General features: G+C 43.5%; 1 protein-coding gene across 3 annotated transcripts in view; it reads left to right on the top strand.

Annotated features, from left to right (window-relative positions):
* col12a1a (collagen, type XII, alpha 1a) overlaps positions 1–13,941 on the top strand; it is a 46,867-nt gene extending 32,926 nt beyond the window's left edge. For 2 of the 3 annotated variants that reach the window (XM_084914434.1, XM_084914433.1), the window contains 19 exons: positions 45–83; positions 205–343; positions 922–1,064; positions 1,426–1,535; positions 5,366–5,524; positions 5,762–5,839; positions 6,543–6,629; positions 7,081–7,134; positions 7,442–7,537; positions 7,888–7,941; positions 8,846–8,899; positions 9,167–9,220; positions 9,753–9,824; positions 9,906–9,941; positions 10,019–10,085; positions 10,175–10,357; positions 10,525–10,602; positions 11,676–11,846; positions 13,118–13,941. In XM_084914434.1, coding sequence (XP_084770560.1) covers positions 45–83; positions 205–343; positions 922–1,064; positions 1,426–1,535; positions 5,366–5,524; positions 5,762–5,839; positions 6,543–6,629; positions 7,081–7,134; positions 7,442–7,537; positions 7,888–7,941; positions 8,846–8,899; positions 9,167–9,220; positions 9,753–9,824; positions 9,906–9,941; positions 10,019–10,085; positions 10,175–10,357; positions 10,525–10,602; positions 11,676–11,846; positions 13,118–13,245 — 1,802 coding nt within the window. In that variant the 3' untranslated portion in view covers positions 13,246–13,941. Of the gene's footprint in view, positions 1–44; positions 84–204; positions 344–921; positions 1,065–1,425; positions 1,536–5,365; positions 5,525–5,761; positions 5,840–6,542; positions 6,630–7,080; positions 7,135–7,441; positions 7,538–7,887; positions 7,942–8,845; positions 8,900–9,166; positions 9,221–9,752; positions 9,825–9,905; positions 9,942–10,018; positions 10,086–10,174; positions 10,358–10,524; positions 10,603–11,675; positions 11,847–12,252 lie in introns of all 3 variants that reach the window. The other variant, XM_084914435.1, reaches the window with a different exon arrangement.
* Positions 13,942–14,290: the final 349 nt, after the last annotated feature.

The raw sequence follows: 14,290 nt of genomic DNA, 5'->3' as shown, positions 1-14,290 counted from the left end.
TAATCTGTTTTTCCAACTCCTTGTATCTTTTCGTTGTGTCTCAGCTTGCCCTCTGATCTACATCAATGGATTCACCACGCCTGGTAAGGACACAACATCACCATGCAGTGTACACAGCAGATAATCCCTGCAGAGTTTGTTGACATTGCTAAATGCTGTTATGTGGTACACTAGGAGGTTTCTCTCGTTGTTCTTCCCCTCCAGGCTTCAGGATGCTCGAGGCGTTCAATATCACAGACAAGACATTCGCTGCCATGAACGGTGTGTCCATGGAGCCGGGCTCCTTTAACAGCTACATCGCCTACAGGCTGCACAAAGATTCCTTCCTGAACCAGCCCACCAAGTAAGAGCTGAGGGTGTGCATAATCGCAGGTTACTGGCCTTATCGCCTGCACGCTTCATTATTCGTAATAAGGTTCAACAGCCTCTGTAGTCACAGAGGTATCCCCGATGCTCAGGCCTGTTTATTGCTGCAGCTCATAGAATATGAGGTGTTAGCAGGAACATTTTGGGTGTAGCATTTTAAGCCCCAGGACCCCCACCCTCCCACCTTTTTCTTACAAGGAGAAAACAAATCACCGCTGAGTCAAGTGCTTTGTCTCTTTATTGGGAACCATTTAGGCGTTGTTAAACACTTGCACAACAGCTGTAGTGTCCAAAAGTCTTCTTAATATGTTTATAATGATGCGACTTTAGTGTGCGTGAGTGCAGCATTTGTCTTAATGCACGCAAGTGGAAACACTTTCAACCTGAAAGAAGACAAAATCCTTTCAAGATGTGCACAATTTAATCAAGGCCATGGGAAAAACATGTGCCGCCTGTGTCACACAGTAGACGCTTTATTATGCATATCATTATTATTCTGCTACAGTAACGAGCGCACAGCGTCTGATCACAGGGTGTGATTTTTCACATTTACAGGGAGATCCATCCGGATGGTCTTCCCCCTTCTTACACCATCATCCTGCTCTTCCGCCTCTTGCCCGACACGCCCTCTGAAGCTTTTGATATCTGGCAGATTGCCGACAAAAACAACAACCCTGAAGTCGGGGTCACCGTCAACCGTAAGTCTCCCCTGCTGAATATTCTTACCCTGAGCTGTACACTCTTTAAAATCGTACTTTGTTTTTTTGTATAAAACACTAAAGGTGCTAGATAGTTGCAAATCTTCAGGACATACTGCCTGAAATACAATTGGACTTTTTTGTTGTTTCACTGGGAGCTTTAACTCTTAAAACAGCACCTTTTTCAAACCGTGTGCATGCACATAACCACAGGAATTGTCCTAATCCCTCAGAACCTTCCCTTTATCCTTCCATTTATCCTGCTCTCTCTGCGAGCATGTGTTCTCTATAGTCTGTGCTTTGCGTGCCACTGCGCTGTAACACACTGTCAGGGATTCATCAAAGGCTCTTCTCTTTTCAGCTTCCAGCAAAACAGTCGCGTTCTACAACAAGGACACCCGAGGAGAGATCCAGAGAGCCACATTTAACGAGCAGCAAGTGAGGCGGGTTTTCCACGGCAGCTTCCACAAGGTAAACATCGGGCGTGATCCTTAAAGAGAGGAGCAAAGTGACATTTTGGCTTTAATGTGAAAGACTGAGAGTGTTTTGTTTGTGAGTTGAACGCTGCTTCTCCTTTCTGAAGGCTTTTGTGTTTTCAGTCTTTTCACGTCTGTTTTTACATCCTTTCACACTCTGTGGCTTCTATGCCTCCTTTCTTTTGGCTGAATTACCTTTTAATGTGAAGATGTGACAAAACATTCAGGGTCATGTAGCCGTATCAAAAGGTTCCTGCTATCAATCTCAAAGTGTCAACCTGCTGTCAAAGTGGCCCCTTTTTACACATATATATATTTCTTTAATTTAAGCCACAGCCAGTGAATATGACAAATGGGCTGTGGAGGCTATAAATAAGTTTTAAAAACTTTGGTTGGAGGGAAATTGTGCTGCAGACTGTTAGAGTGAATCATGGCGGTCTGACCACATCAAGACTCTAAGCTTTCCTGGTGGTAGTTAGATGAATTCCAAACCAATCTGCTCCTCGCTGTATCAATTTTTATGTGGGTTCAGTTGACTTGCTTGCATTTTTTCCACAAACAACACGAAACGTCTTCATTTAATTCCCCAAAAGACATTCCTGCAGGTGCATGAAAAAGCATCTTTCACCCGACCTCCCCGTCTGCTAAATGTTCTCTGTTTTCAAACTAAAAGCTGAAATTTCAGGACGAGTTTAAGTTAACGCTAAAGATATAAAAATCAGTAGCCACCGTGATGAATCGGCTGAAATTTGCTTGTGCGATCGGTGGAGATTTGGGCTGGAATGTGTGCTTTTCTCATTGTGAAAGCAAGGAAACGCATTATTGGCTGAATGCTGCAAGGACAGTGAGCGGTGGATTTAAGGCTCCAGGATCCAGATGTTTGCAACTGTCTTGATGAAACATTTTCTTTATTTTGAAACCATCATCTGCTCCAGATTTCCTGTGAGAAATTAAGCCAGAACTCCTGTAGCGGGCGCGTATTTAAAGATTCGTGAACATCAACTGCTCTTCAAACAATCAGCCAAAACCTCTCGTCTTACACAGAATATCAACAACAGTGGCGATATTGTGTTTCAGACTGTTTCTTTCCCTTCGTCGGTTTAGCCGCTATATTAGGAACACATGCCGGGCTTACTACTGTGATAAACACCATTTGTATAGTATGCTTTTTCTCTGGGCTACAGAAAGCGGTAAATAGAGACATGGACTGTCTTTGTGGCCAGTGCAAATCATCAGTGACTTCAAAACATCCCCTGTTCTGTTTCAGCACAGTAAGACGGTATATTTTACAAACCTGGAAAGATTTACGATGCTAAATTGATCACTGGGGGGAAAGCGGCTGGTTTCTGTGTACTCCAAGTCACAATCAATTGCATTTGCTATTTCTAGACAGCGTCCTCCGTATTTAGTACACTTGTCCGTTTATTCTAAGGTCATCGAAGTAAACGACCCTTTTCAACGTACAGACATCTTATCTGACATCAAAGTTTGCCATCCCACTTCCTGACATGAAAGAGCTCAGCGTGATGTACTGGCCCAGAGATCAGAGCCTGCAGTAAAGGACTTTTTAGTTTGACCGTTTAGCGTCTACACAGCTAATTGCAGGGTGACTTCATGAATGAATGCGACCCTGGAAAATGTTGGGTCAGGATTGGATTTTAATTGCATCACAGTCGGTCGAGTCTTCGGTGCGTGTGATTGCGCGTGCATGTGCGTTCTCTCGGACTGGGTGAGCACTGGGTAGTCGGTTTGTGGTGCAATAGTTGCTGTTGCATGAGCTGGCGAGTCTGCAGCGGTCTACCTAGCTGCTTATTTGCTGGTCTGCTGAGCAAATGCCGCTGCTGACTGCTGCAGTGGAGTGTGTTTACATGTTGTCAGTGGTTTTCCAACACTTGGTGGCTATTACAGACTGACCTCAGCATGTGTGTGCGCAGGCTAAGCCAGAGTGACCACTGATGAGACCGTCACAAATGATAGTTGGGGTTTTTTGTGTGTGTGCAGAAAAGCGAAACGCAGTGAGATCTGAAATATGGAGTGAATAAAGATTTAGTGAACACTTACTTTCTAACCTTACGCCTCAGCTTTCATTGGATCAGCTGGTAGAGGATATCATCTGCTAACTGGAACTGGATCAATCTCTGTCTGCAAGCCAGTCCCGATGCTTTCAGTGGAGTCTGGATGTGCATGAATGTTAGACAGAAAGCACTTTGTGTCTTATAATCAGGTTTTTGACTCACTTCTAGAGTATTTTCTGTGTCCTTCAGGCTAGTTTATAAAGAGTAACCCAAGCTGGGGAGGTCGTGGTCAGCTACTTAAACATGTGGGATCACTCTCTGAGATGACTTTAGCAGATGCTAACCACTCACTAGCCCCACTGGGGAATCCCCGCCCCCCACCACATTTGAATGATGGGAACCTTGCTGGTAACCAAAGATTTTTTCCATATGTCATGATGACCAATCGCGTGTTCACTGCTTAAAGTTTGATCATGTAAGTTGTTGTAATAGTGAAAAGTACATTTTAGTTTGGGTTGTCTTCTTTCATGAAGGCGGTGCCAGTGTACGCATACACGATAAAGCTCCATGATTTTAGCTCTTTGTGAGCCCAATGCCAAATTGTTTATAATCTTCATTTCTGACAAAAAAGTCGACAAAGTTAAAGATAATTCAAGCTTTGCTGAGTTTTTTCATAGAGAAGACTTACACGTGCTTATTAACAGGGCTTTGAGTCTTTTGAGGTTCAGGATTGGAAAAAAATGTAGGAAGACTGAGGACGGAGCCCAGAGCAACAAAATGTGATGTGATATAAATCTCGGATGTCATGTGCATTGGAGCGGCAACGGTGTCAGCTTGAAATCTCACCATATGTGCTGTGATTGTGGAGTGTTGACACAGCAGAGCACAGTGAAACCCTCTGCGTTAACAATTGATGAATGAAAGTTGTTCGTCTGTCAACGATTTGCTGCATTTGGACAAGATCATTTAACAGCAACCATCAGCTGAGGGAGCGCTGGTCGTTATTTTTCCTGAAGCCTCAATTTCCAGTGACACTTTTTTTTTTTTTTTTTTTTACTGTGTTTACTTATTGGTCAGTGAGGTAATGTGTACAGTATACCATCCAACCATGTTTTGGTAAGCCCTCAGGAGCATCGTGGCGAATTATATCCACGCCAGGACCTGGAGATAAACGGCAGCCCTCTCTCTTTGTGGTCTCACCAGATAGTTTGTTCTGTTTCCAAGGAAGTAAACTATAATTTTAAGATTGATTGCCAAGAACTATGGCCTAGTCTGTGGTTGGTATAGCTTTGTAGAAAGAATTGGTAGCTCGCTTTTCCTGACATAAAGAAAGCTTGTCTGACTGCTAGGCAGAGGAAAATTTGCAACTGTGAAGGGAAACTATGCAAAGTGTAGGACTTTTGATGGCACACCGCAAAAGATATTATTTCAAGATGTGGAGCCGGGTCCTCTGAAAAGGAAACTTCAGAAACTGGCACTTTGTCACTCTGTGCTGTTATACAATCACTGACTAGCACTTTAATACCACATGGAAATGCCAGTGTTGTATATTCCCACTTTACAGTCCATTTATCTGTGGAGGCATCAAACAGTAGCTCAAAGACTAAACATTTGTAGTCTCATGGTTTCACTTTCTTAAAAAGAAAAGATTAATATTTAAACGGCAGCCAAACAGATTTAAATGCCAAACCAGCTTTTCAGAAGCGCCAATGTTCTTAGAAATATTTGCCAAATAATCGTCGCAACCAATTTGGCAGCCGAAGATCCAAAGATGTTAATGGTGCCCTCTCTTCATCCGTCCCTCCGGCAGCTCCACATCACCGTCTCTCCAGAGAAAGTCAAGCTCAACATTGACTGCCAAGAGGTGGCAGAGAAGCCCATCAAAGAGGCCAACAACATCACACTGGATGGCTATGAAGTGCTTGGCAAGATGGTCAAGTCTGGAGGTGGAAGGAGGCAGTCTGCTACAGTAAGTCAAAAAAACGAGCTGGGACTCATTAAAACTGCAAAAGTTTGGAAAAACACTTTTGGAAGATCATCTCTTAAATTTCCAAAGAAAGAACATCCAAAACTTCTTGTCCATAGATGCACAATTCACTTTTAACTGCTCCCACCGAAGGCGTCTATCTTTTCTGTACCTCAGAGGATCAAACTTTTAACAGCGTGGGAGCCATTTGTTAACAGCCTCTCTTCTTCTGTTGTGTAGTTCCAGCTCCAGATGTTCGATATCGTCTGCAGTTTGAGCTGGATCAGCCGAGACAGATGCTGCGACCTGCCTGCAACAGTAAGAACAAGTGTCATTTAGAATCGTGTCGTAAACAAGCCAGAAGGCCGCTGACATACATGCGCACTGCTCGGATATTCTGCCACATTTGCTTCCCATGTTCTCTCTGAAGCCTTTAATCTTTGCTGTTAGCTGTAACACATCTCCAGAGGTCCACTGTGACTGTATACACTATCCTGGGTTTACAGCCCAAAGTATACGTTTGCTGGTATGTGGTCATTAAGCAAAATGCTATAGTGCTGTTTGAAAAGAAAGCGCCTCAGCTGGCCTCAATGGAACCTTGTATCCTGTGTAATTGTGCTAATCGCACTATTGCCATCATGACCTCCCGATTACATGAAAACAAACGCTCCTTTAGATCACCAAGCACTCACTAAATCACATTTACTTTGATGCATTATGGTAAAAACCGGATGCATGCACATTTAGGCAATTACAAGTAATTCTTGTATAATTTGCATCAGATATTAATCCATCATGTCAATGATTGCAGTCTTATATAACACATCACATCAACCAATCATTTCCACATACGTGGACAGCGTTTGGTCCTGAAGCTTCACGATGACCAGAGTTTGTTGGGATACTGTTGCCTAATTGTGTAATTGTATGCTACAGATTTCAAAGACAAGCCTTCGATTGTCAGTTGGTGTTAAATATGCAATAATAATGTGTGTTTCTGCTCAACTTTGGTCCTTTTCAGAGAGATGAGGCCAAGTGTCCATCCCTTCCTCACTCTTGCACGTGCACGCAGGACAGCATCGGCCCCCAGGGACCTCCTGGACCTTTGGTACAGAAACTCCCTCCATCATCCCTTAATCTGTCTTCACTTCCTCTTCCTCTGCGTGTCTTCACCTGATAAAGCAGTTTTCTCAGAAGACAGATATTTCAGAGATGATGATGATAAAGCCAGACCGTTCTCTGTTACAGTGACCATACAGCTTCACATTTGCACTCAAACACACTGAGGATGTTTTTTTTAATCTCTGGAAAGAGCATTTGAGGATGAGACAAGTGGCACATATGAAAAAAAAAAAAGTGGGCTTGGGGAAAAGTGTCAAAAGATAAATGCCTGTCGGAAAAACGGCAGTACAGACGTCTTGAGGAGAGGTCTGGAATATGTGGGCTTGGTAACCTCACTAAGCCATTGCAAGGATTTCGCTGGCTTTGGGGCTTTAGGGGTTTTGGAACTTGCTCCTGTTGTTACACTCACTCGGATTTCTGGATCCTCACTTTTCCAGGGAAGCCCAGGCACCAAAGGACCTCGAGGAGACAGAGGAGATCCTGGCAAGCCTGTAAGTTAAACTTGACATCACTGTAAGTTTTGATTTTATGAGGCTCCTAAAGTAAAGTTAGATATGTGATAAATATGCTTCGCGATGCCATGGTATTTCGCAAGCTATTGCAAATTGCACACATCTGAAGTCAGTTATCGACTGTATGTTTTTCCACAGCTACAGTTAGAGGGGCCTATGTTAGGCAACCTAAAGGCTCGTTTCCCGAGGCCGTTAGCGATCATTGTCTATATGTGCAGTTAAAGGTTTGCTTTAGGTTGCCAGAGGCTGTGTAACATTTCGTTGTATGTTTCGGTTAATGCTTTAGGGTTCGATGGGTCCACGTGGTGAGCAAGGACTTCCAGGTTCGATGGGACCACCAGGTCCACAAGGCCCTAACGGACTCTCTCTGCCTGGAGAACCGGTAAGTTCATCCACACTCCAAATAAATCCTCTGAGTAGATGTACGTTTCCACACTATCACTGTTTTTTCTTTAAATTACCGTTCACATGTGCTGATAAGTGAAGTTTGTGTGAAAGTTGATGAATAGCTGATGTAGTTTCCATTTTGCCAGTGAGTTGGATTTATAACTAATGTCAAAACACATCACACTCCCCTCGACGTGAAGAAAGACCAGAGGGCTCGCTTAGGATTTTTTTTTACCTGCAGATGTTCTTGTGAAAACACAAAATCAATCACAATCACAGGTTCACCGAAAGAAAACAACCCCAAAGACTAAAGCAAGCTTGTCTTTTCTCATCCTCCATTTTCAGGGTCGCCCAGGACCGAAGGGAGATCCCGGAGACCCAGGCATGCCCGGTCTGCAAGTACGTACTTCTCTTTATTTTGTGGTTTGTGAGCAGGAAACGGGAGACTATCCACAGAGAGCCGTGTTGCTACTGGAGCCTGGATTTAGTCCATATGGCTGGATGAAAACCACACTCAGAGTGGGAGGTTTACCATGCCATCCTCAGGGAGTCCCACACTCTCAGATCAGCCCACTGATTGACAAACGGTAGAAGGCCACTGATGCAGTTAAATTATTATGAAGTGCAGGCTCATGTTACCAAAGGGGAAATGGGGAATGGAACATGTTCTTCTCCAGCCTTGTAACTGAAGATGATTGGGACGTGGTAAAGACTTACAGTCTGTCTGAAGTTTGAGCATCTTTGACTCACGGCAGAAGACATCCTGCTGAGCTTGTGGATGAAAATGAAGGTCAAATAAAAGCAGAATCTTGGGAGTTCTTTGAGGTTGCACGGATGTTTTTGACTGTCAGAAGCAGATCTGAAGTTAGGCCAAATCCATTTTATATAATAGTTGGGAATTTTCTGGATTTGAGAGGCTTGGTATTGCGTAGCCATCATCGCTTCACTCATCCAGCCAACTCCCACCGTTCAGTTGGAGAGAACCTCACTATTGGCCATTCTGGTCCTTGACTAAGCAAATTCAGACATGAGAGAAAGTCCCAGAGCTTGTTGGCAGCATTGTGATCGTTGCTTACATAATACAGCTTATTATAACAGCCTATGTACATTTCTACAAGACGTCCTACGTCAAGAGACAGGAGAGAGGTTTTCCTACGAAAATGATGTACTGTTTTTGGCTCGACACTGAGGAAAATGCAGGATTTTTCTGTTAATTCTAGGTCAGCGGGGCCACTGGGGAGCTCTATAAACGTCCTGTTCTTGATCATTCACATTTGATGAAGTGTGTCTGCCTTTTTCCCAGGGTCCTGCTGGACAGCGCGGTCCTCTGGGCCCCATTGGACCGAGCGGAGCGCGGGTAAGATCGATCTTCGGGCATGCGTTGTATTCACACTGTGTTCAAAGCCTAGAAATACTCAAGCACATGTTTTACATGCGATCAGCCACTTATACACGGCCCCATGTTTGATGTTGCCTCCATGTTCTCACTTACGTCAGCCAGAACCATTGAGCCACTGCCTATAAGCCTAATGTAAAAACACACACACACAGAGGCTGATGTATTGCAGGATGGGGTCTCCAGTGTGTTGTTATCCATGTGTGATTGTATGTTGTTTCTGCTTAGGGGCCACCAGGAAAGGAGGGACCATCTGGACCCAGAGGCCCACCAGGACCCATGGTGAGTGTGGAATTGTTTGTGTTGAAAGGAGCCAAATAAATATTCAGTGGAGTGTGCTTTATTTCCTGATATATCTGCAACAATTACTCCTCTGGCTCCACGGCACATGAAAAGCAGGCCGTAGTCTGTAGCTTCCTCCACTGTTACCAGGCTCGTGCGTGCATCTCATTTCCTTTTTCTGTGGTTTAAGGAGGTCTGAATCCACTTAATCCAGCCGCCATGCCAGCCAGTATAGAAGCAACACGTACTATACCATCCTGAGTGCTCCGAGAGCCATTAGCAGCGAGCGTGTTTGTGTACATGTGTGTGTGCACATGCTGCCGTGCATGTGTGTTTCCATCTGTTCTTGGCAGCTTGTGCCACGTGCCCCTACGCCCCCCCAACCCGCTGCAGATGTTAAAGTATAGCTCCCTACCTAAAGCTTGTTATCCAACTATTAACAGGGAGCAGAACTTAAACGTTACGATTACATTTACTGTGCGGTCATTTCAAATAAAAACCGCTTTTCTCTGAAAATTCTCCTTTTTTTTAGGGAAATCCTGGAAATCCAGGTGTTCCAGGAATAACAGGAAAACCAGGAAAACCAGGAGATCCAGGAAGTCCAGTACGTACTGAATAACGTGGCACAAATATAGGGGTCCAGGACGTGGTACGCTTGTTCTCATGTTGTTCCTCTCATTAACAGGGACCTGTTGGCCTTAAAGGAGAGAAAGGAGAGAGGGTGCGTATCATCTTCTCATCACTGTTTTGTAACGCTTTAGGAAACAATCGCTTCATGACAACATCTTTGTTTTCCAGGGAGATTTTGCATCCCAGAACATGATGCGCTCCATTGCCCGACAAGTTTGTGAACAGCTTGTGAACAGTGAGTCAAATATTTCATATAACTCTGGGAATTTATCTTAAATGATATTTCTGTCCTAAATCTCTTTGATGCGTCCTCTTTGTTTGAAGGTCAGATGAGCAGAGTCGACATGCTGCTCAACCAGATTCCTTCCGGATATCGTAGCAACACTCCTGGACCACCCGGGCCTCCGGGCCCTCCTGGCAACACGGGATCCCGTGGAGAGCCCGGACAGCCTGGCCGAACTGGTTTCGCTGGAAACCCTGGTTTACCTGGAAATCAAGGAGAAAGAGGTGCGATACCAACTCTGTGGTTTATCCACAATTCCAAGCAAACACTTTAATCAAGAGTCACCTCAGTTGTGTTTCATAGACACCCTGAACATTTCTCCTTTTTGCCTGATATGAGAACTTGTTTTCATTTGTTTGAAAGTGAGTTCTCCTCTTTAATGTTTCTGTAGGTTTGCCAGGAGATAAAGGAGAGCGAGGCGCTCCAGGAACCGGTATCAGAGGGCAAAGAGGCCCGAGTGGACCACCAGGTAACACATTTCATCTTTTTGAAGTGAAGTAGGCCATAGCGAGAAGAAAACGAGCTGCTTTAAGCTTGTTTTCTGTTGAACATTGTTCTCCAGCAGCTGCAGACAGTCTGCTGCTCTCCCACTGTTCAAATTTACAACTCGATCCTGACTCTAACACAGTTTCGCCGTGACAGCCTTTTCCAACCTTCTTGGTGGACCTTTCTAGGACAGAGTACTCCCACTGGCCCCATTAAAACGACACATTTCAGCAAGAGGCTGAAATTTACCTACAGTAACTGTGGCTCAGGATCTTTGGTTTGGGCAGCTGTGCTACATAAATTTTTTGGAGAGACCCCAAACATTTTCCCAATTCTTTCCTTTCTTAAAGATTTATGTGATGTGTGCATATTAGACATCTACAAAGACATCTACGGTAAATGGAAAAAGAATTTCCATATGTGATGTTCAGACAGCACCCGGGACGTCTTTAGACCGTGTTGCAGTTCAAGAAAAAGAGAAAATGCTAAAAATGTCATTAGTTTGAATGAGCTTGTAGTTTTCTTTAGGTGAAAATGAGATCTGGTGTGCAGCCTATAAAAGTGCTCGAGAAAGTTTCCGTTCCCTTGGGAAGTGATTCCTAAACAACAGGAACCTCCTATTGATGTCTACCAGACACTGACATGTCTGTTTCTGTGAATGAAGTGAGAAACAACTAGGAAGTCCACGCTGATGACTCACACGCACTGTGTATGTGGGTGTGAGTGGGGGGGGTCAGATTGTTGTACAATGAGCTTTCTTTAGTGGCTTCATTGACAACACATGGGCTCACTTAAAGGAGAGAAAAAAGAGGGGGGGAAATTCCATCGTGAGTTTTGCTGTCTAGACAGATGGGGCCGGGGTGATTCCAAACAGCCCAGACTGCATCCCTCTCTTTAATTGAGCCACTGAAAAGTTGAAATTACAGTTCTGCTGCCCTGTGGTACCCCCACCGTTTCCACAGACGGGTTGCGGATGATGTCAGTGGGGTTTTGTGCTTAGCTGTAGAGACTCCCTACTCAGGTTGGCTTCACTCACCTTCTCGCTCCCATTTGCAGGGCCACCCGGAGAGTCACGAACCGGATCCCCGGGGCCTTCTGGCTCCGCTGGGCCTCGTGGCCCTCCAGGTCGTCAGGGCACTCCAGGCGTGAGGGGACCACCGGGACCACCTGGGTACTGCGACTCCTCTCAGTGTGTTGGCATTCCTTACAATGGACAAGGTTACACAGGTACGCTTGATGCGCTGTAGGTCCTGCATGGTGCTACATCAGAGGAAACTCCAAGTGTATGCACGATTATTAGATTGGCAGCTCATTGGACAAATTCAGTGGATGGAGGTATGAATGCAGCAGAGTGCTGATATTGGAATAAAACTATTAGTTTTGTTCCCTGGGATTCGTTTTCAGTTACTTATGCTGCTCTGTTGAGCTTTGTTGGTTTGCATGTGACAAAATTTCAAAAATAGCAACTTTTGAAGAAGCGGTCAAATAATTTGGAACTTGTATATTTAAATACCTCCATACATTTAATGTCCAGGTTTGAAACTGGCATGTAAAGCATTCTAGCTATTGGTCAAATGAGATGCTTTTTACTTTGTTCCACAGAAAACTCACACCTTGTTTGAACTATTTTCAGGTTTTGCATAGTAAACGTTCTAAGTCAACTGTGCTGCTTACACTTTGAAGTCCCGTTTCTGAGATGTTTGGCCGTTTGCTATGGGGCATGTAAGGATAAATCGCCACGGACATGATTATTGAACATTTAAAAAGAGAAAAAAAAACAAAAACGAATGGAGCGGACTAACATCATCTCACAGCTACAAGCTACGGTGATGGCAACCTGCTGGTCTGTTTGCATCTTGAACCACAAACCGTTGGGAGATAGAAAGCAGAGACTGAGCACTTCTACAGAGGAAGAAGCATGTACAAATACCACCCAAAACAAGTACTAACATAGAGGAGTTCATAACTGAGAGCAGTGTTAATGTAGAGGTGACACGTGTAAATAAAACTAATGTTTTGCCTTGTAAATGATTGTATGAAACGAGACATTTCACTAAAAATCAAGTTAACATCTGTATTGAGCTCGTGCCTTGTAACCCTCTGCTTACTTACCATCAGCATAACCCCTGTTTATGACGCCTGAGTGCCCTAAACAGCTCTGGTCCAGACTGAAGCATGTTTCATTTGTACTTTTTAATCATCGTGCTCTTTGTGTACATTGGTGAAAATGGTGCTAAATGTTGCTTTCCTGCTATTTCCATTTGTCTTTTATAGTATCAGCTGGTTATGTTACTATGTCTTTTTTTATTCAATATCTTGTTGGGTTTTATTGTAAATGTCATCACAGCTTTTAAAACTTCTTTTTGTTACTTTAGAGAGAAGCAGTTTGACACAGGGCATTTTTTAAAGTCCACAGTGCAATATAATTTAAAATTGTGCATGTGAAAAGTTGCAGAAGCAGCCTGTTTTTTGATTGGCCATCCTCAATATGTTTCTAGCCAACCGGTACCCACCTGAACCCGAAGTAGTGAATATACCTGTGGAGCCAGCTGGAGAGTTTGAGACACGAAACCCCAGAGGAAAGCGATCGCTACCACAGGACAATACAGAAACACTAGCATCATAGCTACGTTAAGGAGCGGTCAGAAAGTCTACTATTGAATAACTTACAGGAACACTTAAGTGAGGATGAAGCGATATCCAGAGCAAAACTAGTACTTATATGGGTTTGATACCCCTGGCTATAATGAACATATATATTTTTTTGATGTGACAAACTTTAGGAAGATGAATACAAATGTACATGTTACAAACCTGTGTGCTTGCCAAGTGTCTGCTTGTAATATAACCGCAAGTGTTAATCGGGCTTCAGTGCACTAATCGTGTAAAATCCCGTCCAGAGATGTACATCGTGTATGTTTTTGAACACTTTCCAACTACCCATGTCGTTTTCAGTAAGTACAGCCGTTTCAGTTAAAAAACATCGCCCCTGTGACATTGTGACCAATTTGTAAACCCGCTGATATTCTGACTCTTTGTAACAAGCAGCATTTCTTTTTAAATATTTTGTTTTCTTACCAAAGGTGGAATTGCATAATTGTGCTGTATATTTACTGAGGATTTCTAAGGCAGAATATAGTTGTCATTTCCTATCGATGCAGTTTCGATTTGGTTGCAAGACTATGGACATAGGATTGCTATTTTCATGTTTTAACTGCACATTTTGTGAATTCCACACAGCCTTATTTTCTTATTTATTTCTGAAACGAAAGAGGCATTTTTCAATAAAACTACTGAAAATGTAACAGTTGTTTGAGCTTTCTTATCGTTTTTCTATAAACTGAACTTTGAGTCAGAAACGTCAAAGGTCTGATCCGCAGCTGCTGTCTGTTCGAAATTCCTCTAGATGTTTATTTGAGCGACAGAACCTGTTTTTCCTCAACATGAGACCTTCAGGAAAAGACTTTGAAGTGGAAAACTTTATTTATTTTGATAGCTAAAGATATTTTGAGCCTGTCAAGACAACGAGAAGAGAAAGAAAGAGCTTTTTCAACTTCTGAGCTACTTCACAGTCTTTGACATGCAACCGCTTGGCTTTTATCCTATCAGACTGCAACAATTAAGCTTAGAGATCCATAAGGAAACAATGTAGTGGTAACTGGGCCACTACC

The sequence above is a fragment of the Perissodus microlepis genome, chromosome 19, assembly GCF_051167445.1.
Source record: "Perissodus microlepis isolate ML-2025 ecotype Zambia chromosome 19, ASM5116744v1, whole genome shotgun sequence".
Taxonomy (NCBI): domain Eukaryota; kingdom Metazoa; phylum Chordata; class Actinopteri; order Cichliformes; family Cichlidae; genus Perissodus; species Perissodus microlepis.
This window is presented reverse-complemented; position numbering and strand designations above follow the sequence as displayed.